General features: G+C 51.9%; 9 protein-coding genes across 9 annotated transcripts; 5 read left to right on the top strand and 4 right to left on the bottom strand.

Moving 5' to 3' along the window:
- Window positions 1–149: 149 nt before the first annotated feature.
- On the top strand, window positions 150–2382 carry An01g13250 (uncharacterized protein; the record flags this gene model as incomplete). The annotated part of the gene is made up of 5 exons (XM_059745141.1): window positions 150–271; window positions 348–382; window positions 452–521; window positions 581–748; window positions 816–2382. The coding sequence occupies 5 exons, from the start codon at window positions 150–152 to the stop codon at window positions 2380–2382; spliced, it is 1962 nt and encodes a 653-aa protein (XP_059605911.1).
- Window positions 2383–3146: 764 nt separating this feature from the next.
- An01g13240 (uncharacterized protein) lies at window positions 3147–5132 on the bottom strand (the record flags this gene model as incomplete). The annotated part of the gene is made up of 1 exon (XM_001389688.1): window positions 3147–5132. One exon carries the CDS (start codon window positions 5130–5132, stop codon window positions 3147–3149), a length of 1986 nt encoding a protein of 661 aa, XP_001389725.1.
- Window positions 5133–5752: 620 nt separating this feature from the next.
- An01g13230 (uncharacterized protein) lies at window positions 5753–7532 on the top strand (the record flags this gene model as incomplete). Its single annotated transcript, XM_059745127.1, has 6 exons — window positions 5753–5824; window positions 5893–6095; window positions 6180–6618; window positions 6678–6976; window positions 7025–7213; window positions 7271–7532. 6 exons carry the CDS (start codon window positions 5753–5755, stop codon window positions 7530–7532), a joined length of 1464 nt encoding a protein of 487 aa, XP_059605910.1.
- A 618-nt stretch (window positions 7533–8150) lies between these two features.
- An01g13220 (uncharacterized protein) lies at window positions 8151–11153 on the top strand (the record flags this gene model as incomplete). The annotated part of the gene is made up of 1 exon (XM_001389686.1): window positions 8151–11153. One exon carries the CDS (start codon window positions 8151–8153, stop codon window positions 11151–11153), a length of 3003 nt encoding a protein of 1000 aa, XP_001389723.1.
- A 700-nt stretch (window positions 11154–11853) lies between these two features.
- An01g13210 (uncharacterized protein) lies at window positions 11854–12588 on the bottom strand (the record flags this gene model as incomplete). Its single annotated transcript, XM_001389685.1, has 1 exon — window positions 11854–12588. The coding sequence occupies one exon, from the start codon at window positions 12586–12588 to the stop codon at window positions 11854–11856; it is 735 nt and encodes a 244-aa protein (XP_001389722.1).
- A 608-nt stretch (window positions 12589–13196) lies between these two features.
- On the bottom strand, window positions 13197–15668 carry An01g13200 (uncharacterized protein; the record flags this gene model as incomplete). Its single annotated transcript, XM_001389684.1, has 4 exons — window positions 13197–15063; window positions 15127–15414; window positions 15494–15529; window positions 15622–15668. 4 exons carry the CDS (start codon window positions 15666–15668, stop codon window positions 13197–13199), a joined length of 2238 nt encoding a protein of 745 aa, XP_001389721.1.
- A 603-nt stretch (window positions 15669–16271) lies between these two features.
- Window positions 16272–17247, bottom strand: An01g13190 (40S ribosomal protein uS7; the record flags this gene model as incomplete). The annotated part of the gene is made up of 3 exons (XM_001389683.3): window positions 16272–16589; window positions 16696–16879; window positions 17102–17247. The coding sequence occupies 3 exons, from the start codon at window positions 17245–17247 to the stop codon at window positions 16272–16274; spliced, it is 648 nt and encodes a 215-aa protein (XP_001389720.1).
- Window positions 17248–17427: 180 nt separating this feature from the next.
- Window positions 17428–20185, top strand: An01g13180 (uncharacterized protein; the record flags this gene model as incomplete). Its single annotated transcript, XM_059745108.1, has 7 exons — window positions 17428–17507; window positions 18064–18116; window positions 18689–18978; window positions 19328–19405; window positions 19522–19677; window positions 19740–19884; window positions 19965–20185. 7 exons carry the CDS (start codon window positions 17428–17430, stop codon window positions 20183–20185), a joined length of 1023 nt encoding a protein of 340 aa, XP_059605909.1.
- Window positions 20186–21032: 847 nt separating this feature from the next.
- On the top strand, window positions 21033–26159 carry An01g13170 (uncharacterized protein; the record flags this gene model as incomplete). Its single annotated transcript, XM_059745100.1, has 4 exons — window positions 21033–24279; window positions 24320–24547; window positions 24603–25206; window positions 25262–26159. 4 exons carry the CDS (start codon window positions 21033–21035, stop codon window positions 26157–26159), a joined length of 4977 nt encoding a protein of 1658 aa, XP_059605908.1.
- Window positions 26160–26225: the final 66 nt, after the last annotated feature.

Below are 26225 nucleotides of genomic sequence, written 5' to 3'. Positions count from 1 at the left end.
GACAGCTTCTCCGCAACTCACCCCCCAAAGGTCCGCCGCTGTTCGACCGACGCCAGCTTGTATCGTCCGATGTCGCCATCTCCGTGATTCTGCTCCTCTCGCTCATTCCATGGGGACGGTCACCTTCGCTGATTACGCGCTCTCCGGCAATGGCACCTGGTCCTTTTAGACGCAAGCCCCTGGGGCTTGACGTGCCCCGCCCCGCTACGGTCGTCGAGTCGCCGCCTGGCATTGCGGCCCTCTTCGTCATTCGCTTCGATATCAAGGCCGGGTGAGGAATTCCAAGCCTGTCTTAACGGCAACCAATCCAAATGGTCCTGATTACTGACGGCTCTTCCGGAATGCAGATACGTGATATCGTGGAAGCGTACTGTTCCCGGGGGTAAGTAGCACACTGCTGCTTCAACGGTCCTCTCCGTGATAGCGTCGCCTAACCCTGCCGGTCACACAGTTGAAGTCGAAGGAGCTGTGGAATACAAGTCGCTTCCATCTGGCCTGCACAATGTCTCAGAAGATCTGGTGTATGTTTACTACGGCCTTGTCATGTCATCTATGCTCGCTAATAGCTCGGTCTTGCCAGATACTTCGTCCACGAGCAATACGCTGGCATCAGCGCATTTGTCAATTGGCCCGCCGAGGAAGCGGAGCGAAATGCAAAGATGTTTGCTATCGGGGTTCTAGTCCCATTAAGCTCCGGAAGATTGGGGAAGAGCTGGAGACATGCGCCCAAGCTCAAAGAATTGGCGGCGTAAGTTGAAACCGGTTATGCGCTGTCCTTCTGATCTGGCCGTTAACGCTTTCTCTATCGCTTCCAGGAACTATGCTGAGGACATGTCTAATACGCAACCTTTAACGGAGTACTGGGACAACTATGAAATCCGTGAAACTGATGCCTCCGCCATGCCACCCGATTCCCCCATGGAGTCTCCTCTCAGTCTCCGGCTGCGGGCCCATGGCGATCTAAGAGATGCCGTTCATCGAACTCGCGCTTTTAGTGATGCGATTGTATTGGAAACGCCCAGGCCGGCCCTGACGCCCTTCCACCCAGCTTCCTCGCTCCCTAATTTCTTAGATTCCTTCGGTCCTCTTCTATTTCCTCTGTACAGAGCAGCATTGCTGCGCAAAAGGATCCTTTTCATGGCTGAAGCGCCAGTTCATGAGCCCTGTAGCTACGGTATGATCACTATCCAATCTCTTTCTACCAATACTTACAGTCAGCTAGTGTACGATCTTTCTTTATTGGCCTCCTTACCTAATTCGCTCCTTCCATTGCTACCGCAGAACGGTTTACCCTCTCCGCGACCTCGCCCATTGTTCAATGTCGGCATCCATGATATCCCTCATCTCTCGTCTTTTGTGGGCACTTTGGTTAATGCAGAACATGACGCAGCCTGGATTGCATGCAGCACAGACAGTGTTTTGACCATGAAGCCTGAACTCTTCGATGTCCTCGTCACCTTGCCTCCTGCTCACTCCAAAAACGCCGCGGAGAAGGTATTCCCGACAATTTCCATCTTTCATACGCAACCGCCAAAGGGCAAGACGCCCCAATCCATCGAAGTCAAAGCAACCCAGCGTGACGCGCGACGTTATGCTACCCTTCGCAAGGGTCTTCGGCACGTTACCCAAGAAGACGAAGCAGCAGCCACTGAGGCGGACGACGACTCAGACGCAGCCTCGACATACTCCTCCAGCCCCATTGTTGAACCCCTCTCATGGACACGCCTAGCCTACACCTCCTTCATATGGTGGGCATCAGCCGGTGAGAAGCGGGACGGTCTCTCCGAGGAAGAAGAAGAAGAGCACCAAATGGAACAGGACACACGCCTGCTAGCCAGTGTAGAAACCCTTCCCAGTCCACCCTCTGGTTCTCTCGGCCGTCGGAGTATTCAACCGCAGGAATCAACCCAACCGCCTGAAATCGCCCTAGTCGCGTACTTCCGTCGCCTCACAGCTCAGATCTTCATCACTTTATCCGATGTAGTTGCCCGGCACGATAGCCGCAATTCCCTTGAGGACGATGATGAAGATGACGAAGAAATTCCCGAAGAGGACACCATGCCTTACGAAGATGATCCAGAAGACGACGAGGGCCCCGGACCTTCCCTCGCCATTGGCCGACAACCCACCCAAGAAGACGATTCCAGGTCTCCATTGCTACAGCAGCAACAGACAGCGACCGGGACCGGGCGCGACGCCAGAACCTCCTACGATGATAGCGACCCAGTGAAGATCACTTCTGAAGACCTGACTGAGATGGGCTTGGATATCTGGAGCACTGCTGACCGTGTGTTTGTCGAGGAATTGGTTCAGCTATGGTGGGGTCGGAAGGCACGTGTGGATAGTGCGAGGATCAGATGTTGCGGCATCTCCATCATATAAATGGTGTATGTGCTGGTTGGGCTGCAATAGTGCGGCGCTTTTTATTTCTCCTTCTTTTCTTCCTTCTCTATTTACACATCGTCTTGTCTGGCACTATGTGTACGCTTGAAAGTATATACGGTAAGGTATAAGCATTTATAGATTCTAATCAATCTGTAGGAGTGCTCATGCTAGGCCACATAGTGCTATTTGAAATACCATTATTGGAAATGCGAGATCGTATTGAAAATGTCATGTCAATATCATAAGGTTCTAGTCTTCATCCCAACAGTATCTTGAATTCCACCAGCCACGCATCGTACAAATCAACCTATATACAAAAGAAGAGTGGGATTTTCAAGCAGGAAAAAGAAAAATCCAAAATCACTAGACAAAGGAGAGTAAAGAAAAATCTAAAAGAGAAGGTCAAGGCTGATAAGCAATGCTCATTTGCCGTGTAGTTGGGATAGTTAATAGAATGGACAAAAAAAGCAAAGCATTCGAGTGGGAAAAAATTATCCTCTTGGAACATGCAAGAGGGAAACAAGTAATAGTCGTAGCTTTTTGAAACTGACATAACAAGAAAGGAGTACAAGAGAGCAGCATTTATGCCTTTCAAAGCAACATCCAAAAAGACAAAAACGCCATTTCGCTAGGAGGACCAGGGTATCAAGAGAGAGTTGAGTCGTTAACCAAGATTATGAATGAGAGATAATTTGAATCGTTGAGTCAAGCGCACTGATCCTGGCTGTTGAGTCTAGCCAGTAAGTGATGAGACGGCCGTTTCAGTAGTGGGACATTTGGATAGGAGCGCTCATATCCCTCCGACTTCTGATGGAACCGTCGCTTGCATCTGGATTCTGGACCCCAGGGTATCGTCGGGCGCTCCGGACAGGAGTGACTCCCATGCCTCCCGAGCGAAGTCCACTTTCACTGGCACTGACAGACCTCTTCATGGTGTTTGCTCTCTCTCTCCGCGCTCTAATTTGAGCCAGTGCTTCTTCCCGGCTGATGGGGGTACCAGGAACGTCGGAAAAGCGATTTGATCCCCCATCATCGCGCAAAGGGACTTTCGTTGGGTCATTGTGCCTCTCAGGGGTGCCGGCTTCATGTCCAATGGGCATCACGGGATCCCATGGCACATCAACAACCGCTGGCAAGGGGTGGCTTTTTGGAGTAGCTTCATTCTCCGTTATTGAGTCAAACGGAGCCTGATGCTGAAGAGACCCATACTTTGGGGCAGGGCTACCAGACATCACACGGGCATCTATTCCATGTCCAACATAGGACGCTGGTGACTGATGATCATTCGCACTAGCCTCGTTGGGCTTTCGGGGAGATCCTCGCACAGGAGAAGGGAAGGTGTGAAAGGTCCCAGTGGCAGGTGAGAATGTTATCAAAGGTTCCTCCGGAGGCTCATCGTCGTCGTCATCAACTTCCTGGAGCTCCTCAATTTCTTCAACGATTTCATCGACATCTTCATCAACATCATCTGCGGCCGCCTCACGCTCGGCTTCTTCTTCTCCGGCAGGATCCTCCGTCAGAACTTGTTCCTTGACACTTGTCGGATACCTAACGGGCTCGCCTTTAGGAGTATGAGAAGGGCTTGGCTCCTCTGGTGCAGCAAGGGCGTTTTGATCATTGTCGCGATATTCTGGGAGTTCCATCTTATCCTTCTTTGTCGTATCCACGCTTTGCAGCTCATGGGTGTGAGGTATGCTTTTTTGCTCTGCCAGGCGGCAAGTGCAACGTTTGAAATGACACTCCAGTCGCAAGAATTCGAGCATTCCCTCAGCGTCGGCTCTGAGTTGACGCTCGCGCCTGAGTGTCTCCTCCAGCTCAGCAATTTGTTCCTCGTGTACATCGAATGTTGTGATCTCCGGGGCCTCCTTTCGAGGAGTTACATCAGACATCCTTTGCCTCTTAGGAGGGGTATCCTTGACGGGTGAAGATTCCGCGACATTGGCTTGAGTCGGGTTGGCTACATCCTCGGCAGAACGTTTGGGTCTCCGAGGGGTAGGTGTCAAGAGGAGATTGAGATCGCCTTCGGTCAGCGACATTCGTTTAATATCGTTCTTCTTCTGCTGCGCTTGCGCTTCGAGCTTCTGCGAGTGGTTGTTGGCCTCGGCGGCCCGTAGCTGTTCTTTAAGGACCTCCATCTCCTCTGTAAGACCAGCAATGGCATAAGCGCGTTCGAATGCTTCCTGTTTCGCTTGTTCTTTTGCTGCTCGCTCTGCCTGGGCCTCGTCTTTGTGTCCTTTGGCTTCGTTTCTTGCGTGTTTCAGCTCCTCCTGTGTTTTCACCAAAACGGAGCCAGCTCGGAAAGCTTCTTTCCTCGCTTTCCTAATTTCTTTTTCGAAGATTGATCGCTCGTGTGCCTGGCGCTCTTTTGTTGTTTGCAGTTCTTCCAGCAGGGACTCCAGTCTTTCACTTATCCGACGCTCCCGCAATTGGGCTTCAGAAAGCTGAGCAGAGACATTCGCCAATGCAGACTCGGCCTCCTCGCGTCCAAGAATAGCCCGCTGAAGAGCTGCCGTAGATGCTGCCGAAGGCTGTGAAGCTTGCGCGGGGCTGTTTCCTCGCGACAGGTTGTTCAGATACGCGACCTTGGCCTGTACATCGGTGAGTCCCCGGGGAGTCTTCCGCTGAATGTTGAAAATATCCGATGACATTGAGGGTGAGCCAAGTCCAATCTGCTGATTCATCCGGTCTGGTGACATGGGGTTGAGGGCCTTTGTCGGGCTCGACGTCGCGCTCGATGGATTCTCCATCGCGGCAGTATGTGCTGTTGCTGTGGGTGGTTAGTGTAAGAAATGATGCGTTCACTCAAGACTCAAACATGACAGTCGTGTCTCGAGGGGTTGTGAAACTAGTAGGTGCCGAAGGAAGCCCCGTGGAAAATCCACCTGGAGTGGAGGTGAGAGGAGAGTAGTGCTCGGTTGATGATCCCCTAATCGGTGACGCACCCACAACAATCAACCGATCCCGCCGATTCCACGCTTGTTTGTTGCTCGCGCTGCAGTCTCGTGACTGTTGCCCGGGACAACAATGTTTAGCCGTATTGGGAAGGCGGGGTTCACGTGTTACAGACTCTGCCACTAGTCCCGGTTAGGAAATCAGCACATAGGATGGTCCGTGCGTCCACTGCTTGTGATGCCATCAGTTGCCCACGATTGTGAAACTGTGGGTGTTGTGTTCTAGACTTGCAGCCAGTTTGGAGGTCCTGAATTACGCTGGGTTAGTTTCAAAATAGTTTGTCACTGCTTCCGGGAGGCTTTGTGGTTTTGACATCCCCTGCATGTGCAGCACCTGTAGGGTACCATCTGCGACAGCTGCATATATTTTTTGAGTGCAACGCCGATGTGGGACATAGTAATTGTCAACACCAACCATGCATGAAATCATCACCTTACAGCTCGGTCAGAGAGCCAATTACCTGGCCACACATTTTTGGAACCTCCAGGTTAGAGCTTCAAATTCCAGGCTGCCTTGCTCATCCAATTTGCATCCCATAGCTGACATTTCTGGCAGGAATCTTACTTCACCTACAACGAGGAAGAGGAATCTCCGGTAGACCATGATGTCCATTTTCGCCCAGGCGTCGGCGCCGATGGGTCGGAAACATACACCCCTAGGACTGTCATATATGATCTCAAAGGCGGCTTTGGCACACTCCGCAAGTACAACGCTTTGTACGAGTTGACTGAAGATGCCACTCCTGGCCAGGGCTTATGGTAGGTTCTCACCTTTTCACCTACCCTCCCTCCTTGGGGCAACCCAAGACGGCCAGTGATACAAGGTTAACGGTAAAAATGTAGGGATGGAAGGGAGGTTCTACAACAGCAAGCGCCTATTCCCCAGAGTGACTATCAGAAGAGCCTCGATGCAGGGCTACCTGCTCCAACGCTCTCTGCAGAAACAGTCAGGTATTGGTCGGACTATAACAGACTCTTCTATCACCCTCGCTCTATTGTACAGCTCAATGACTATGAGCTGAATTCCAAGATTATGCCTTTCGAGGATTGGACCATTGGCGAAGAACTGTTTAATGAGCTCGACAAAGAGCATGACTTGCTCGATCGTGACGTCAGACCATTCGCAGAAGAATGCGATCAGCTGCGGGCACTGCAAGTATTCACCGGTTCTGACGACGCATGGGGCGGCTTTGCTGCAAAGTACATTGATAGGATTAGGGACGAATATGGCAAGAAGTCCGTCTGGGTTTGGGCCATCGAGAACGGAAAGAAGGTCGATCGGGTGAGTATTTCTACGCAATGTTCTAGGTCTATGTGAAGCTTACCCTGGATCGATGACAGCAAACTCAGTTCAAGAGGGACTTGAACAAAGCTCGGTCTGTACACGCCATCTCCACACAGGCGTCGCTGTATGCGCCCATTATCGATCCTCCAAGTAGAATCCCTCAATCTATATATCTCGATGCTCGGTCGGAATGGTACACCTCGGCCCTGGTTAGCGCCGCCATGGAAAGCGTGTCGCTCCCGACACGACTGCGTCCATATCACGACTTTGAGGCGTCCCTGGCCGGTGATGATGGCACCCATAAGATATTCGAGCTGCAAAGTACAATGGTGCAGGATGGTGAAGATGCCGCAAAGTCGCATACCAAACCATCAGATGATAGCGATGAAAAGGGACCCGGAAGCTCACCGATCAAAACGGAATTCGACCTGGACTTCACCTACGACGGGCTGGCTTGCAAAAATTCCCACCATGTCTTCAACCAGCTCCAAGTTTCACGGGGACTTGCCGATGGGGGAGGTGAGTCGGGCGGAGAGGATCAGGGTATCCTCCGCAGAAAACGACATTTTAATTCAGAACCAATGTTCCAGAGGTCAGATAAACCCGCTTAACTCGTTCTATGTAGTCACATCGTTAACACTACATATAGGTTCCATACGACCCTACCTTTCCCGATTCTGGACAGCTTCCCCCAGAATATGTTCCCAGAACTCAAATCGAAGGAGAAAATCAATATCCTTGCAGCGTTGACTGTCTCTTCGCGAACGGCGGAGAGACTGAAAGTCTATGAGACATTGGCTGGGCGCGTGGCTGGAGTGGATGAGCGGGAAACTTTGGTGAATGGGCTGGGCGAGATCCGTGAGACATACGAGACAGGATGGATGAGCGATTCTGATTTTGATGATGACTAGCCTTATAAAAATAATGTACCTCACACTTGCATCGTAATTGTAGCATCATTGCCCATCCCCTGCAGATGGAGATATCTTAGTTGGACCCTGAAGCACCGGAATCCTTTTAAGCGCGACGATCGGGGCGCCGATCGGCGGGGGCAAACAGAACAAACAGGGAGCCGGTCGGCCAAACGTGGCCTCTGTGCAATCATCGCGTCTTTCATTCATCGCGATCTCATTTCTTGGTCCTACTCTCGCTTACTGCCAGGTGGCCAGTAATTCCAACTGTGATTGTGGCCTAGATGGCTCTTTCGTTCTAAATCTTGCGTACGTGGTCTATTCCTTCCACCATGTGCTTCCCTCCAGCCAGCTAACCGGCTCATAGTTCAACGACAGCTACTTTTACTATTCAGCCCATCTCCAGACCCTGAAATAATCCTAATCGATGTACCAATAGCTATTCTCACCAATCACCCTTTCAGAATATAACCGACAAAAAAGAAGGGTCAACCTTTATACCGGATGGGGAATTATTAAATCTTTTGTACCCAGCAAAAGGTATGCGACAATGTGTGGAGGACGACGTTCACGACGGAAGGATTTACTGACTCTCGCAGCATTAGAAATACACAGACCATGGCTCCCGGCAGCCAGCGACGGCCCTATGCCTCGCTCACCTCCCTCCCCGTACTCTCCCTAATTCTACCATTTCTCCTTTTCGTCCTCAGCTTTCCTGCCCCAGCCGCGGCTGCGGGCTCCGCAGTTCTTGGTATCGATGTCGGCACAGAGTATCTGAAGGCTACGCTCGTCAAACCCGGTATTCCGCTTGAGATTGTCCTCACCAAAGATTCGAAGCGCAAGGAGTCCGCCGCTGTAGCGTTCAAGCCTACCCGCGAGGCCGATGCCTCGTTCCCGGAGAGATTCTACGGTGGCGACGCCTTGGCGCTAGCGGCACGGTATCCCGATGACGTCTATTCGAACCTCAAGACTCTGCTCGGACTTCCTTTCGATGCGGACAATGAGTTGATCAAAAGTTTCCACAGCCGCTATCCCGCCTTGCGTCTGGAAGAAGCTCCCGGGGATCGTGGCACGGTTGGCCTGCGAAGCAACAGACTGGGAGAAGCTGAAAGGAAGGACGCCTTCCTCATTGAGGAAATCCTGGCCATGCAGCTGAAGCAGATCAAGGCCAATGCTGACACTCTGGCTGGAAAGGGATCGGACATCACGGACGCCGTGATCACTTATCCGTCGTTCTACACCGCGGCGGAGAAGAGGAGTCTGGAATTGGCCGCGGAACTGGCAGGTTTGAATGTCGATGCGTTCATCAGCGATAACCTCGCTGTCGGCTTGAACTACGCAACCAGCCGCACGTTCCCCAGTGTTTCGGATGGCCAGAGGCCCGAGTACCACATCGTCTACGACATGGGCGCCGGTTCTACAACTGCCAGTGTCCTTCGCTTCCAAAGTCGCTCAGTGAAGGATGTGGGGCGGTTCAACAAGACCGTCCAAGAAGTCCAGGTTCTGGGAACCGGCTGGGACAAGACTCTTGGAGGAGATGCCCTGAACGATCTGATTGTTCAGGATATGATCGCCAGCCTGGTTGAGGAAAAGAAGCTCAAGGACCGGGTTTCCCCGGCTGATGTCCAGGCCCACGGAAAGACTATGGCGAGACTCTGGAAGGATGCGGAGAAGGCTCGTCAAGTTCTCAGTGCGAACACTGAGACGGGCGCCTCTTTCGAGAGTCTCTATGAAGAGGACCTCAACTTCAAGTACCGTGTCACCCGCGCCAAGTTCGAGGAACTCGCGGAGCAGCATATTGCACGTGTTGGAAAGCCTCTGGAGCAAGCTTTGGAGGCTGCTGGACTGCAGCTGAGCGATATCGACTCTGTTATCCTTCACGGTGGCGCCATTCGCACACCGTTCGTGCAGAAGGAGCTCGAGCGGGTTTGCGGATCTGCCAACAAGATCCGCACCAGTGTCAATGCGGATGAAGCTGCGGTGTTCGGCGCTGCCTTCAAGGGAGCCGCTCTGAGCCCCAGCTTCCGTGTTAAGGATATTCGAGCAAGCGATGCCTCGAGCTACGCTGTCGTTCTTAAGTGGGATTCCGAGTCTAAGGAGAGAAAGCAGAAGCTTTTCACCCCGACTTCCCAGGTCGGCCCTGAGAAGCAGGTTACTGTGAAGAACTTGGACGACTTTGAGTTCAGTTTCTACCACCAGATCCCTGTCGACGGGAATGTCGTCGAATCGCCAATCTTGGGTGTGAAGACACAGAACCTCACTGCCTCTGTCGCTAAACTGAAGGAGGATTTCGGTTGTACGGCAGCAAACATCACTACTAAGTTCGCCATCCGCCTGAGCCCTGTCGACGGCCTTCCTGAAGTCGCCAGCGGTACCGTCAGCTGCGAGGTGGAGTCTGCCAAGAAGGGAAGCGTTGTCGAAGGCGTCAAGGGATTCTTTGGCCTGGGCAACAAGGATGAACAAGTTCCTCTCGGAGAGGAAGGCGAACCCAGCGAGTCGATCACTCTTGAGCCCGAGGAGCCTCAAGCCGCGACAACTTCCTCGGCAGATGACGCTACCTCTACCACATCCGCCAAGGAGAGCAAGAAGAGCACCCCCGCAACCAAGCTGGAGAGTATCTCAATCAGCTTTACCTCATCTCCGCTGGGAATCCCCGCTCCCACCGAAGCAGAGCTCGCTCGCATCAAGAGCCGCCTGGCCGCCTTCGACGCCTCCGACCGTGAACGTGCCTTGCGCGAAGAAGCCCTCAACGAACTGGAATCCTTCATCTACCGCAGCCGCGACCTAGTGGACGACGAGGAGTTCGCCAAGGTAGTTAAGCCCGAGCAGCTGACCACGCTGCAAGAGAGAGCCTCCGAAGCCAGCGACTGGCTGTACGGTGACGGCGACGACGCAAAGACTGCCGACTTCCGCGCGAAGCTCAAGTCCCTGAGAGAGATTGTCGACCCAGCCCTCAAGAGGAAGAAGGAGAACGCGGAGCGCCCCGCCCGCGTCGAGCTCCTGCAACAAGTCCTGAAGAACGCCAAGTCCGTCATTGACGTGATGGAGCAGCAGATTCAGCAAGACGAGGACCTCTACTCCAGCGTCACAGCATCCAGCTCTTCCTCCTCCACCGCAACCGAGTCCTCGACCTCCTCATCTACTACTACTGGATCCTCTTCTTCCGTCGACCTCGACGAAGACCCCTACGCCACTACCTCCACCTCATCCACCACCAAGACCGCCTCGGCCACCACTACCCCCAAGCCCAGCGGTCCCAAATACTCCATCTTCCAACCCTACGACCTAACCAGCCTCTCCAAGACCTACGAATCCACCAACACCTGGTTCGAAACCCAGCTCGCTCTCCAGGAGCAGCTCACCATGACCGATGACCCGGCCCTCCCTGTCGCTGAACTCGACACCCGTCTCAAGGAGCTCGAGCGCGTCCTGAATCGCATCTACGATAAGATGGGTGCGGCGGCAGCCAAGTCCGGAAAGGAGCAGAGCAAGAAGAACAACAACAACAACGGCAAATCGTCGAAGAAGGAGAAGGCTAAGGCGCAAGAGGAGCAGAAGAAGCCTGCTAAGGAGGAAGAGCAAAAGGATGATAAGAAGGCTAACCGCAAGGATGAGCTTTAAATCTATTGCAGCCTTGTTCTTCTTCTGGTTTATGGGAATTGAGGCAATCTGTTCCTGAAGAAACAAATTAAAAATTTACTAGGAGTTCGGATTGAGCGTTACTACTTTCGTTTTTTTTTGTTGTGATGAGATGAACATATACACAGTGATAAGCCAGTCCCCGTGGGGGATTGTTGGTCGGTGTTATGTAAACTATACTACTATAGATAGAATTGACTTGACTATTTATTTCAGTTTGGAAGTTTCTTTGATTTGTCATTCATACAGTTCAGATTCAAGCCTGCTGCATGTGTGCTGGCTATTGCATAAGCCTAACTTGCATAGGGAAGTTGAACATGTAGGTAGTCGTCGCGATCGGATATTATGTACAGGGTGCTTGACGACAAACAACGGGAATGTAGAACAAGCAGGGGTCAAGTAAGAATATGCATAGAAAAGACCGACAAGGCAAAGGAACACAATGATGAGAACAGTAGGCATGATGTATCAATCCATCCACCATGCTCGTTCTTTAGCACATAGTACCAGCCTATGGCACTGTGTATCCCCAAGGAACGTTGCGCGCAAACAAAACCACAGCAGATGATAGTACAACCACCCAAATCCAGCCCAACCCATCTTAACTCCGGCTAATAAGATACCCCAGAAAAGACAATATAAAGAAGATGAAAGAAAATCACAGACGAAAGTAACCACACGTTTAAACACCACCCATTTCAATCTCTGAGTTTCGACTCACAGAGCCGTACTCCATATCCACCTCCTCGCGACTACGCAAGAAGGAAGCCTCCTCAAAATCATCGATATCCATACCCATACCCTCGGAGATCGTGGCATGTTTCCGCAGTGCCACGAATCGCCTTCGCTGTTGATTCAGCTTGGGCGCAAGGATCGTCCGGCCCATGAAAGTAGCATTATGAGCAGTAAGATCCAAGCCGGAAGCAGCAACGTCATTCTCATCACCACTATCGTCGATATCAAAGTCCATATCGTAGGATCGTTTCTGGCCACCAGCGTTGGATTCCTGACTGCTGGAGGGGAGGGAGAAGGCGTCGCCTTCATCGTCGGTGATAAGGTTCATGGGTGCGGAATGACTGCGCATGCCGCTGTAGGGTGCCAGCTCGGAGAAACTGGAGTCGGACTTCGCCAGGCGAGTCTTGTAGCCCTCTGCGACGGACTTGCGAACACGCATGCCGACGGAGAGGAGGGAGGCTTGGACTTTGGTGGGGACAATAGGGGTGGGGGAGCAGGTTGCTGCGGAGTAGTGGTTGTGGGAGAGGTGGTGGGAGCGGTCGGTGGTCACGTTGGCATTGTCTTCTGAGGGAGGAGTAGATGTAGTCGAGAAGAAGCTAGTGATTGGTGGTTGAAAGCGTCTGCGTTTGGAGGCCAGGTCGGCGGCCCTGTTGGTGGTGGGGGACTGGAGGGATGGGGACATGTTGGACTGGATAGCGACAGGCGGGACTTTTGTCTATGCGGGGAGTGGAGAACTTGCAGTGGCCTAGTCTGATTGTATGCTCGTGAGGGACCACTTGGGTCTGGAGGACGGCCTCTGATTTGACAGGAGATATATTTTGGAATGTGCGATGTAGTAACAGAAAATGCAAGGGCTGTGGAGGGGAAGAGGGGAGAGTATCTCTAATAGCAGAAGAGGAAGAAGAGAGAGAGAAAAGAAAGAGGCTGGGGAGGGAAAGTACCTGAGGCACGGAACGCGACGCGCCACGACGCGCCAGGCACGTGTCACTTTCCAATTTACCCTCTTTGGGACTAACATGGAATTACTCCATATTTCATGCGAAAGGCACATAAGAAGATATAGTAGGCAGTGTCTGGACTACGGAGTATTTCCTAATAGCGTTGCGGGGAGTGCAGAAAGTTACTAGAACATGTCTAAAGAGATCAATCATTGCAGAAGAGCTCTATATACAGAAAGGCACGCTTTTCAGGACATCCAAATGGAGATGAACCATGAGGCTCGATGATACAATAGCAACTGGAATATGGAACGAAACAATAGATCTACGACAGGGTATCATCATATATACCTTAACCAATGTTTCCTCTGCGACCTCCCCGCTTGGCCCGATCGTGATGAGCCTTGAGGACGGCGCGAGTTTGCACCAAACTGCGCTTGTTCTTGCTCTTGGCCTTGCCCAGGGTCATCAAGAAGTTCTTCTTGCGAGCCTTCTCCTTGTTGGTCGTACTCTTGCCCTGATCCTGCTTGCGCTCCTTGCGCTTGGCCGTTATACTCTTGTGCTCGGCCCGATCAGTCTTGCCTTCCTTGGCATGGGCAATCCGCTCCTCGCGCGTGGCCTTGCCAGCAGAGAGAGCAGCCAGGCCCTCGATTTCTTCGGCCGTCAGAGGATCGTCACGATCACGTTTCTTCGCGCCCGGCACGAGTGAGTTGATGGCGGCTTCGGTACGCAGCTCTTGGAGCTTAGCCAAGTCAGCCGGGGTGAGAATGCGAGTCGTTGCAAGCTTGGAGAACTTGGCCTCAGCAGACTCTTCCTTCTGTTCTTCCGCCTTCTCGGCCTTAGTATCGTCTCCGCTGCTTTCACTGGACTTGGCCTTCTTAGCGGGAGGTCCGTCTTTCTCATCCTCGGAATCGCTGATGTCGATTTCAGCGTCGCTCTGCACATTGATCCAATCGCCCGAGTCATCACTGTCCTCATCATCTTCCACGTTCCAAGATGCCCAGTTGTCCTCCTCGCCTTCCTCCTCATCATCAGAAGCATCAGAAGCCAAGCCCTTCTCAGCCCTCCTCTTCCGGCGCTCCTCCTCCTTCCATTTCTCCAGGAGCTCCAGACCCTCGATGCCACCGGCCTCCTGTTCCGCAAAGCGCTTCTCTTTCCTCTCCCCGGCCTTAAGGCCGATGGAAGCGTCCTTGCCGCGGTCCCGTCTCTTGAGCATCTCAGGGTTGAGCTCCCGGAACAGACTGAGCAAACCTCGGCCCGCCATCATGACACCCTTATCCTTACTCTTGCGGTACATAACAAGATCTTGCAACAAGGTCTCATTCATGGCGAGTGGCTGTCGTGCGCAAATCTCTCGGATAGCGTTGAGACCAGCCGAAGCGACCTCAGAGGCTGAGGCTTCCGAGACGAACTCATTGGCGATCTTCTGAACCAAGGGCTCCAGGTCATCCGGGGGTACCAAATCGTGCGATGCTTGCGCCAGCGAAGCCAAGAACGACGTGACGGATGGCTGACGGGGAGTCAGGAATTTCTGGAAGTAAGAGTAGAGATGCATGATATGCAGTTTATGCAATCCGACAAGGCGGGTCACCAGCTGGAGCACCATAAGCTTGTGGTCCAAGTTCAGCTTCGACTTAGTGTTCTGCAAATGCTTCGAGAACAGGGACTCGGCATATCCCTGAGGGTCGTGGAGAAGATGCAAAGCGGAGAAGTTCAGAGGATGCGGCTGGCTCTTCTTGCGCTCCCTCCTCTTTACAGTTGCCTTGGCCTTCTCAATCGCGCGGGACTTCTTTCTGGTCTTCTTGTTGATGCCAACTTGATGTTTTACTCGCCCCAAATCAATGGCTTCCTCGTCGCTGCTTTCGTCTTCCATTTCCTCGCGCTCTTTGTCACCGCCCAAGAAGAAGCGAACACCACCAACGATGACTTTCTCGTTCGATGCCAGACTGGCTTCCTTCATGACCTCTACAGCCTTGGCATCGGTCCAGATCTGGCGCTTCCACAGCTCGCGCGTAAGCTTGATAGCCCAAAGACCCTTAGAAGAAGTCCGATCCGACGTCACCAAGTTGAACAGGACCGTCTGCATAGTGCGGTTAAGCTTATGGTTCGTAGTCTTCGCATTGGCCTGTCGAAGATCCATGAGGATCTTTTGGAAGATCAAAGCTCGTAGGGTTTTGCTGGGGGTAGAAATGAGGATAGGGAACAGAGTCTGAAGCAATCTGGAGAAATAAATCCATTAGCAACCAGCCCATGTGCATGTGGCAGTCCATTAGTAAACATACGTCGCTGAATCCAACAGTTCCTTCTTCCTCAGAAGCACCAAGCTACCGACGATCTTTTCGCGCAATTCCGGCTGGAGGATCAGATGGTGCTGCGTCAAAATATCCATGAGTTGCTGAGGGAAATCCTTCGTAATCTCGGGATAGCAGTCGGCCACATGAGCAATGAAATCAATCAATTCTCTAAGAGAGATCAGACCCGTCTCCGTGGTCGACGAAGGCGCGGTCATGAAAATTTCCCGGTGACTCTCATATTGGTAGTGCTGAGCGCGGAAGTCTTCAATATAGGATCTTCACAAGCAAGCGACAATTAGCAAACCACTCTGACATTATTGACCAATCTGATCGCATTATTCGTAGTAGAACATACTTGGGATCTCTCCGAATCTTGTGCTGCAGGTTGGGCCTATGGAAAGCAGTGAGTTAGCGACGGGAGAAATTCCTCTTTTCTTTGGCAGGAGGTTCGTAGCCACACAGAGACTGTGGAAGGCGACTTACAGATCAGCCTCGACCTTTTCCAAGGCCCCCAACTTTCTTTTCACCATCTTTGCGAATTATAGTGGTGAAAAACTGAGGGGTTGAAGTGGTTGGTTGAGGGAAAGAAAGGCGGGCGACGGTTGCCAGGGCCGATAACAGAGCCCCGAACATTTTTTTTTCGCAGCGACGGGTCTGGCCTATCGATAAGCCGCAGTCAGTTCTTGGGTACCTTTGTACGGGGGGACTTGATTATTGTGGTCTTTAGAATTATAGGCATTTACAAGATATAGTCTACTGTGAATCTAGAACACTTCCTTTGTGCTTCTTGTCACACTCTTCAAGGTGCTTTTGAGTCTACGTTTGTGTAGTTGATTGCCACCTCCGAGGCGGCAGGGGAACGATGGTTGAAACAGGGAAATCTTTTTCGTGTAAAAAAATAGATAAAGGTATTGACTTCACAAGCCAGAGGTCTTCATGATCGCATCTCAACTACTGTAGAAGAAAGCCGTCCGATTCTCTCATTTTTAGGATCTCGCTCCCTCCCGTGACTGTTTTCAGGTATGTACAGTCGCGCAGATGCATGCAAATCGACTGAATCCTAATAAACCCCCCGTCCACTCCAGTACACGCAAAACCAGGACCAAACGGAGAATACGCCCAAAATTCCCACTTTACCGGTTGGACTTGGCAACACGCTCGAGCTCGTCCTTCTTCTTGATGGCATAGGAGTTGGAGGAACCCTTGGCGGCGTTGATGAGCTCTTCAGCCAGGCACTCAGCAATGCTCTTGATGTTACGGAAAGAGGCCTCGCGAGCACCGATGGTCAGGAGGGCAATAGCCTGGTTGACACGGCGGAGAGGAGACACATCGACGGCCTGACGACGGACGGTACCAGCGGAACCGATACGGGTGCTGTCTTCGCGAGGACCGCAGTTGACAATGGCGTCAACGGCGACCTGGAGAGGGTTCTGGTCGGTCATGATGTGGATCTAGAAAAGATTACCCGGTCAGCTTTCTGCGTCTGGTTCTGGGATTTTGCAGACCCTAGCCGTTCTGCGTGCGGAAGGCAATGGGGGCAGAAAATAGGTGACGTACGATCTCGAAGGCGTGGGCAACGATGCGGACAGCCATGAGCTTCTTTCCGTTGTTGCGGCCGTTCATCATGAGGGAGTTGGTCAGGCGCTCGATGATGGGGCACTGAGCCTTGCGGAAACGCTTGGCGGCATAACGGCCAGCGGAGTGAGGAAGGTAGACAGGGGAGCGGATCTGGACGTAGTCGCTATTGAACGTGAAGCCGAGTCAGCATATCTCGTTTCTGTGCCATTTCGCAAAAAATTTTTCCATCGTGATTCCCTTCGCAGATATCCCGAATTGTCGTGCGTTTTCCTCCCTGCATGCCGAGTCCACTGTCTTCCAACAGATAATGGCGTTTTTTCCACCGGTCGACATAAACCCATGCTCGTAGAACAATCAAAATCGCGATGGATTGGGAAGCACCTACGTCAAGGAGATGTCCCTGATCTCAACATCCTCGTAGCTCCACTTGTTGAACAGCTTCACGGATCCCATCTCCGCGATAGCCTCCTTGGGCAGGACCTGGAAGGCCGCAGCGGGGTTTTCGACCTCGACTTCGCCGTGTTCAGACATTTTGGTCGACGTATGCACCTGTTGCCGAGGGAGGGATACGTGTAGGTGGCGGACGGTGTCGTTGGTGATCCTTCAACGTCGACGAATACAGTCGGGCGGCTGAAATGTGTCGCTGAGCGCAAGGAAATTCGAGGTGCGCCTCGCTTAGCGGGTGGTGGGTTAGGGCAGGACTGACCGCCAATGGCGCGGGTGGTGTCATGTGATGTTCACATCTGGATTCCGGCACCCTATCCCGAACTAGGACTAGCGCTGGATGTCCGGTCAATACTGTTCAGTGCTCCGCTTCCAACCCGCCATATCATACATGGTTCTAGATGCAAACCTAGATTGTTGTCAGTGCTCTGCTGAATACATACTGAAACTGAGCATAATCTTTTACATTTAAAAAGTAGAGTTTCTTTCGAAAAGTCTTTATGTCAATATTCTTTTCTACACTGTCCTAGTCTGCTCGAATAGTCCCTGTTGACGAAGGATATCTTGGACCCTGAATCAGCTGTTTAGCTAGAAGTTTGCGTCTCTGGCCATATTTGCAAGAGCTATATTGATACTTCTCTTCCCGCTACCCATTCTGAGGCGTTGTTACTTCCACTGTAGAAAACGCTACATCTTATATAACCGGCTCTAGGAGTTCAATAAATGCTTGGGGACTAATCTCTATATTCAGGCAATATACCCATAGGGGAACCCAAATGTGCCATAAGTTTGGGAGTAGTATACCACGTGTTCTCCATATATACGGTCACTTTGTATCCCTTGGTGATAGATATTAGCTGGCCACATCTGAACTATATTCCCAGCGCGTGATGGAAAAGCAAGGAAAGCACACAAGATGCCTGTCACGCCTCTTGATATCAAGACATGTCCTGGTCGTAATCTTAGAACATCGTGCTCCTCTATACGTATAAACGCTACGTGCAGTGACATACCATAACTCATAGTAAAAGCTCAAGAGCCCGAGAAAACGTAGAATCTCGAATTAAACCTGTTACAAACCAGGGATCTACTATTAGTGCGGCAACCAATTTCGGATCAAATGCTGTTATATACTGTATATAAACGAGCTTATGAGCTAATGACTGGAAATTGACTGAACATACTAGCAATCCATCAAAGTAGTCTGCCCAAATCTTGACTCGGTGTTAGGTAGAGCATAATGTTTCCTGTGGGTATGCCTTCTGAAAACCCGTGCCCTGCCTTTAGCAGCTCGAATCAACAAATAATGGCTTTCGGATAAGATACAAAACATGTTAACTACGAGTTTGAAGCTGGAGCGGTATCAAGCGCATCATTCTCGACTAATTCTTGTATGATTTTGCTGAAAACAATCATTGGGTCGAATAACCTCTGGCGCTTCGATCAACATGAACAATATCAAATACGACCAAATATCCGCCATTAGCGACTTTAGTCCAACAAGGATATTAGGTCAACTCTTGTATAGGTGGAAGACTTAGCTCAAGAGCATTCTGTGGAAGGAAAAGCTACAAGAATCTGATTGACCTTCATACCAGGCTAGCTTCGCACAAGATACACCACTCTCACTCGCATGACTTTGAAGACTATAGTCAGGTAGGTGTGGAAAGAGGGTTTGATCTGTTGCCTAGGCGTCACCATAGTGAGAGAATGCATCTCATGACCAAGCTGTACAGGCCTCTTACACAAGCAATCACTCCGAATAATGTTCCACATTGTCGTAACCCACACGCGAGAAACTCGAGAACGCAGCAAGAAGTGCGAGTACAGAGACCTTTTAAAGAGCTGCCATTAGCATAAAGTGTGGCACATTCGCATAGCTAAGCTCCCGTTACTGTTTCTAGCCACTCGCCTCCTTATACTCGTTTATAAGCACGTCTCCGATCTGCTACAATGTGAGGTGAACTTTCACATGTTCAGTTGGGTAAAAGCCGTAAGTCCCCCTGACAGATGGATCAGACATATCACTTGGCCTTAAGAAAAAGGCAAGTGAACAACGTTGTCTTGGATGATCATACTCCTTTCCGCGCTACATTGATGTTGAGAGAACCTTGGCGCCGGGACCAACAGTAGTAGACGACCCCACCACGGACTGACAAGCCAATAGTACAGCGGAGACCCTCTTTTGGTTTCGGAGTCTTCAATACCGAGGATGGAGATAGCGTCGTCGGTCGAACGTTCGAAGGTGGTTAGCACGCGCAGTGGATATAAGAAATCATGATGATGGCTTCATCTACCCATGTGTCCTTATGGCGCCGTCATAGTTTAATTTTTCATTTGAAGAAGCTAAGTAGTTTTTAGCACGATGTCCACAACCGCTGTTGTACCAGAGTTGCCGCTAAAGCGGCGACAGCTGGAGCGTTATTAGCGGGCTTGCGGAGGAATTTGAATAAAAATAGGCACACTGGCTTGTGCTACCGAGGGCGTCAGATATCAGGCACAGACGGGATAATCAAGGTAGCACACAGGGGCGTAGAGTGACCTATTCCCCGGTAAGATTTGATGAATGATGTGTAGAGATGAGGAGCAACCCTGTCATTTCAGGTCCAAGTACCGAAAGGAGGGTTAAGACTGTCGACATCCACCTGTTCGTGGTGGCAGCGGACGATCCTCGTGCCCTCCGGATGCCGAGATTGTTTGCTCTTCTCCTCCTGACGCGTGGCGGTGCACACTCATCTGGGCATATGATTGGCTGCACATTCTGCGTGCCCGGCCCGCCTCACCGGCCCTAGCCGCAGCGGCAGGTGACGTTGTGGCTCATCAGGCGCGGAGAAGCGACAGGACAAACTCCCGGATTCCCCATCCATCTACTGGGACATCGCAAGGGGCTGCTCGACTCTCCGAAGTCTCTCGTTTCCCCCTCAGCGTCTTCCGGACCCCTCCCTCTTTTCTCCCCCTCCCAAGGGACCCTGCAATGAGGGTGCCGTTAACCCTTGCCGTTCAGCATCACCGAGCCTTCGAATGAAAGCCCCTCGATTTGTCTACCCTCAACACTTCTGTAATCATGGCGGACGATAATCCCGAGCTTCACGCCGCTCTGCGCGACCTTGATAAAGAATTGGAGGTATGAAGGAGATCCTAGCACCCTACAATTATACCCGGAAATTTGCGGATTTGTGGACAGATCCAACTGACCTTTTGCTGCTTACCAGGAAGGTGATATTACGGAGAAGGGGTAAGCACTCTCATCTATATCTGTATTCGGACAAACCGTGGATATGAGCGTGAAACTTTAGCGCTAGCAAATGGTCTACCTGATCGCCCGTCTGGGCGGCTGGAACTATATACCGACGGTTGGGACTGACTCGAATTCAAGGTACCAGAAGCGGCGCACCGTTCTCCTGTCGCAGTTCTTTGGCCCTAATATGAAGCTGGATTTCGGCGCACCAACGTCCAGGGATGGATCTTCATCTTTTACAAGCTCGACCCATCCTCCACAAGCCATCCTCAATGTCCGACCCCCAACGGCGGAGTCCACAACCCTGGGCGACTCCTCGCAGTCCTTTGCCAACGGGCGTGATAGTTACAACAACGGAAGCTTCGGATATGAGCGCAGGGTTAGTGGGGATACACAGGGCTCATACGACAGAGAGAGCATGCTGCTGCCCGCTGACCGAGCCCCTTCGGCAGCCTCCTACGATTCACTTTTTCTGCCGAAGAATAAACCTGCACCTCCCATGCAAGAGAGCTCACGAACAGCCACACTTCTGAGCCAAAACTATGCGTTTAACCCCGGTTATCACCACGATGGCTACGAGGAGCCTATCGGAGCCTATGATATGCCGCCAGGTGGGGTCACGCGACAGTCGACAATGCTCGACTCACAGCAGGGGTTTTTCTCTGATTTTGCCGGCCAGCAGCAAGATGATTATAGGGATAGCTATGGTGGTGGCTTTCACCGCTACTCCCAGTCGGATACGTTCTCCCCTACGGCGAATATGGCACCGCCGTTGATCCCCGCTTCTGAACTCGCTCATGGGCCGGCACTTGCTCACCTTCAACCGCTGGAGCCTCGTGACATTCCATTTGCCGTACAGGATCCCCATGACAAGAATATGCCAATGTCGAACTTCGACAACATTCCCGCCGTTCTGCGGCATCGAGCGCGGATACACGGAAAACAGCCTGCATACTGGGTATTGGATCAAAAGGGCAAAGAAATTGCTTCCATCACATGGGAGAAATTAGCCAGTCGCGCAGAAAAGGTGGCACAAGTCATTCGTGATAAAAGCAACCTCTATCGTGGTGATCGCGTGGCGTTGATTTACCGGGACTCTGAGGTTATTGAATTTGCCGTCGCACTAATGGGCTGTTTCATTGCCGGTGTGGTTGCTGTTCCCATCAACAGTCTTGAGGACTACCAGAGTCTTAATCTGGTCCTTACCTCAACCCAAGCACATCTGGCATTAACGACAGAGAACAACCTCAAGAGTTTCCAGAGAGACATCACGGCTCAGAAGCTAAACTGGCCACGGGGAGTAGAGTGGTGGAAGACCAATGAATTTGGCAGCTATCACCCAAAGAAGAAGGACGATACACCACCCCTTGTGGTCCCAGATCTGGCATATATTGAATTCGCCAGGGCGCCAACCGGCGACCTTCGCGGTGTCGTCATGAGCCACCGGACAATCATGCATCAAATGGCTTGCCTCAGCGCAATTGTTTCGACTGTACCTGTGTCCTCGAGTATGGCTAGGCCGCGTGGTGAAACAATCATCAGCTACCTCGACCCTCGACAAGGCATTGGTATGATTATAGGGGTCTTGATGACCGTATATGGTGGTCATACGACTGTCTGGCTAGAGGACCGTGCAGTCGAGACGCCGGGTCTCTACGCCCACCTGATCACGAAGTATAGGGCAACCATCATGGCCGCAGACTATCCGGGGCTGAAGATCGCCGCTTATAACTACCAGCAAGATCCGATGGCGACACGGCATTACAAGAAAAACTCAGAGCCAAACTTCGGAACCGTGAAGCTCTGCCTTATAGATACTCTCACCGTTGACCCTGAGTTCCATGAAATTCTCGCAGATCGGTGGTTAAGACCCATGAGAAACCCGAGGGCCAGAGAAATCGTTGCGCCAATGCTGTGTCTTCCCGAGCACGGCGGCATGGTAATCAGTATGCGAGACTGGCTCGGTGGCGAAGAGCGCATGGGCTGTCCCTTGACGCATGAGATGGACCCAGCCGAGCGCGAAGATAGCAAGAAAGAGGAGAAAAGGTCTGGAAAAGCCGATAACAACAGCGGTTTTGGCAGTAGCTTACTGGGCGGAGGAGGTGCTCCTACGCCAGCCCCGCAAGAGCAAGGAAAGACTGAGCTTGGTGAGGTCCTTCTGGACAAAGAGGCCCTCAAGAGCAACGAGATTGTGGTCTTGGCAATGGGTGAAGAGGCTAGGAAGTTTGCCGGGACCATGCCCAACGCCGTGCGTGTTGGCTCCTTCGGCTACCCAATTCCTGATGCCACACTGGCTGTCGTCGACCCTGAGACTAACCTGCTGTGCACCTCGAACGTGATCGGCGAGATTTGGGTAGACTCTCCCTCTCTGTCTGGCGGCTTTTGGGCGTTGCCGAAACACACAGAAGCCATCTTCCATGCACGTCCTTACAAATTCGAAGAAGGGAATCCGACCCCGATCCTAGTAGAGCCGGAATTCCTTCGTACAGGCCTCCTTGGCTGTGTCATCGAGGGCAAAATTTTCGTTCTAGGTCTCTATGAGGACCGCTTGCGCCAGAAGGTCGAGTGGGTAGAACACGGGCAAGAAATCGTCGAACATCGTTATTTCTTTGTCCAACACATGATCGTCAGTATTTTGAAGAACATTCCCAAGATCCATGATTGTACAGCTTTCGATGTCTTTGTCAACGAAGAACACCTTCCCATTGTTGTGTTGGAGTCATATGCGGCATCAACTGCACCAACGACGTCAGGCGGTCCTCCACGGCAGCTGGACTCTGTTCTTCTTGAGTCTCTTGCCGAGCGATGCATGGAAGTGCTCTATCAGGAGCACCACTTGCGGGTTTATTGCGTGCTACTCACGGCTCCTAACACCCTTCCTCGTGTTACGAAGAATGGGAGACAGGAGATTGGTAACATGCTGTGCCGCAAGGAGTTTGATTCTGGAACTCTGCCGTGCGTGCACGTCAAGTTCGGTGTTGAACGATCCGTTCTCAACTTGCCAGTTGGGGTTGACCCAGTTGGTGGTATATGGTCTCCGCTGGCCTTGATGTCAAGGCAAGAACTGCTTGCCTTGCAGGATAAGCAATATTCAGGCGTTGACTACCGTGACGTAGTAATGGATGATCGCACATCCACGCCCCTTAACAACTTCAACACCATTGTGGACCTCCTTCAATGGCGTGTCTCTCGGCAAGCTGAAGAATTGGCTTATTGTTCCATCGACGGTCGTGGAAAGGAAGGCAAGGGCATCACTTGGAAGAAGTTTGACCTGAAAGTTGCTGCCGTAGCAATGTATCTGAAGAATAAGGTGAAGGTCCGACCTGGAGACCACTTGGTTCTAATGTACACTCATTCGGAAGAATATGTTTACGCTGTACATGCGTGCTTCTGTTTGGGTGTCGTTGCCATCCCCCTCGCTCCCATTGATCAGAACCGTCTCTCCGAAGATGCTCCGGCGTTCCTGCACGTTATTAATGATTTTCATGTCAAGGCCATCATTGTCAACAGTGATGTTGATCATGTGCTAAGGCAGAAGCTCGTCTCGCAGCACATCAAGCAGTCTGCGCAAGTACTCCGAATAGGTGTTCCCGCTATATACAACACCACAAAACCTACTAAGCAGTCGCATGGCTGCCGGGACCTTGGTTTTACGGTCAAGAGTACCTGGCTGAGTTCGAACCAGGCCGCTATGGTGTGGACCTACTGGACACCGGATCAGAGGAGAATCTCTGTTCATATCGGTCACGATACGATTATGGGCATGTGCAAGGTGCAGAAAGAGACCTGCCAGATGACTAGCTCAAGGCCGGTGCTTGGTAGCGTGCGGAGTACCTTGGGCCTGGGATTCCTTCACACCTGCCTAATGGGCATTTATGTTGGTAAGTAGGAGAGCTAATCCGTGGGCTACGATGTTTGCAGAGTTAACACAGGCTCTAGGAGCGCCAACCTACCTTGTCTCACCTGTCGACTTTGCGCAGAACCCCATGACGCTCTTCGTTACCCTTTCACGCTATAAGATCAAGGACACGTACGCTACTAGCCAAATGCTGGACTATGCAATGAGTGCCATGGCTGGCAAGGGCTTCCAGATGCAAGAGCTGAAGAACTTGATGATATCAGCCGAGGGCCGTCCGAGAGTCGATATCTGTACGTCTCCTACTTACATCGCTCGTCAGACGTCGTAGTGCTAACGTGATTGCAGACCAGAAAGTGCGCCTTCACTTTGCTTCTGCCAGCTTGGACCGTACTGCTATCAATATCGTGTATTCCCACGTCCTCAACCCCATGGTTGTCACCAGATCCTACATGTGCATCGAGCCTGTTGAGCTGTGGCTCGACATTAGAGCTTTGCGCCGTGGACTGATCTGCCCCGTGGATCCAGACACTGATCCCACTGCTCTTGTCATCCAAGACTCGGGTATGGTTCCGGTGAATACGCAAATCGCTATCGTGAACCCCGAAACATGTACGCTGTCCCACGTCGGTGAGTATGGTGAGATTTGGATCCAGTCGGACGCTTGCGCCAAGTCGTTCTACGGTTTCAAACAGGATTTCGATATGGAGCGTTTCAACGGTCGGGTTGTGGATGGCGATCCTAATGTCGCCTACGTGCGTACTGGTGATCTTGGCTTCCTTCACACGGTTACGAGACCCATCGGCCCTGGTGGCCAGCCTGTCGAGATGCAAGTGCTATTTGTTCTTGGAGGAATTGGTGAAACCTTCGAAGTTAATGGTCTGAACCACTTCCCGATGGACATCGAATACTCTGTGGAGCGATGCCACCGCAATATCGTTTCTGGCGGATGGTAAGTTTCGGCATTACTCGACTTTCAAGGGCTTGTTACTAATCCGTCTATTTAGTGCTGTCTTCCAAGCTGGAGGCTTGATCGTGGTCGTTGTCGAGGTTACAAGAAAGGCTTATCTAGCGTCTCTGGTCCCCGTGATTGTCGATGCCATCCTCAACGAGCACCAGGTTATTGCTGATATCGTGGCATTTGTTTCACACGGAGATTTCCCTCGGTCCCGTCTCGGTGAGAAGCAACGTGGTAAGGTGTTGGCGTCATGGGTTACTCGGAAGCTGCGGACCATTGCTCAGTTTAGCATCCGTGACGTGGAAGGCCCTGAGCACCCATTTGCAGAAGCTCCTCAGCATCGTGTTAGCCGCAGCTCGAAACCCGGAAGCACCATGGGTAACAGCACTCGGCGATCCACCGTCGTGCCCGATGTTGATCTCATGCCTCGCTCCCCGGCTCCAGTTCTGGTCGAGCATTCTGAAGCGACAATGGGTTCCTATCCCCCTATCCCAGAGCCAAGCATCCACAGCCCTACTGGCACCCTGCCCGAAGGGGGTGTGCCTTCCGTCCCGCACATCGCAGAGCCAATTCGGCCGACCAGCGCCTCAACGAACGGGGCTCCCGCTGTGCCACGGAAAGAACTTCCCACAACCATCAGCAATCCCGACTTTGGCTTCGACTTTGGTGACTTTGCCAACTCCGCTACAGCAGGATCACTGACCGAGCCTGTTGGCCACGGTCCTATGCCCGAAAGCCTCCCCTACCGAACTAATGTCCCAGCCCACGATGCGCCGCAGCGCGCCCCAAGCAATGGGAGCTACCCTGTTCGATCTGACTCTTACAACCGCACGCCTCTCGCAGACTCAATGGAGGGTAGTACCGGCGACTGGCCCCAAGAAGCTCTCATGTACCAGGCCAATCTGGGATACGATGATGCCCACGGCCCCCACCGCAACCAAGTTTAGTACATACATACATACATGATGAGCAGCAGCAGCATCAACAAAAGCACACGTCATCTAACAGCTCCC

Source organism: Aspergillus niger (assembly GCF_000002855.4).
Source record: "Aspergillus niger supercontig An01".
In the NCBI taxonomy this organism is placed as follows: domain Eukaryota; kingdom Fungi; phylum Ascomycota; class Eurotiomycetes; order Eurotiales; family Aspergillaceae; genus Aspergillus; species Aspergillus niger.
This window is presented reverse-complemented; position numbering and strand designations above follow the sequence as displayed.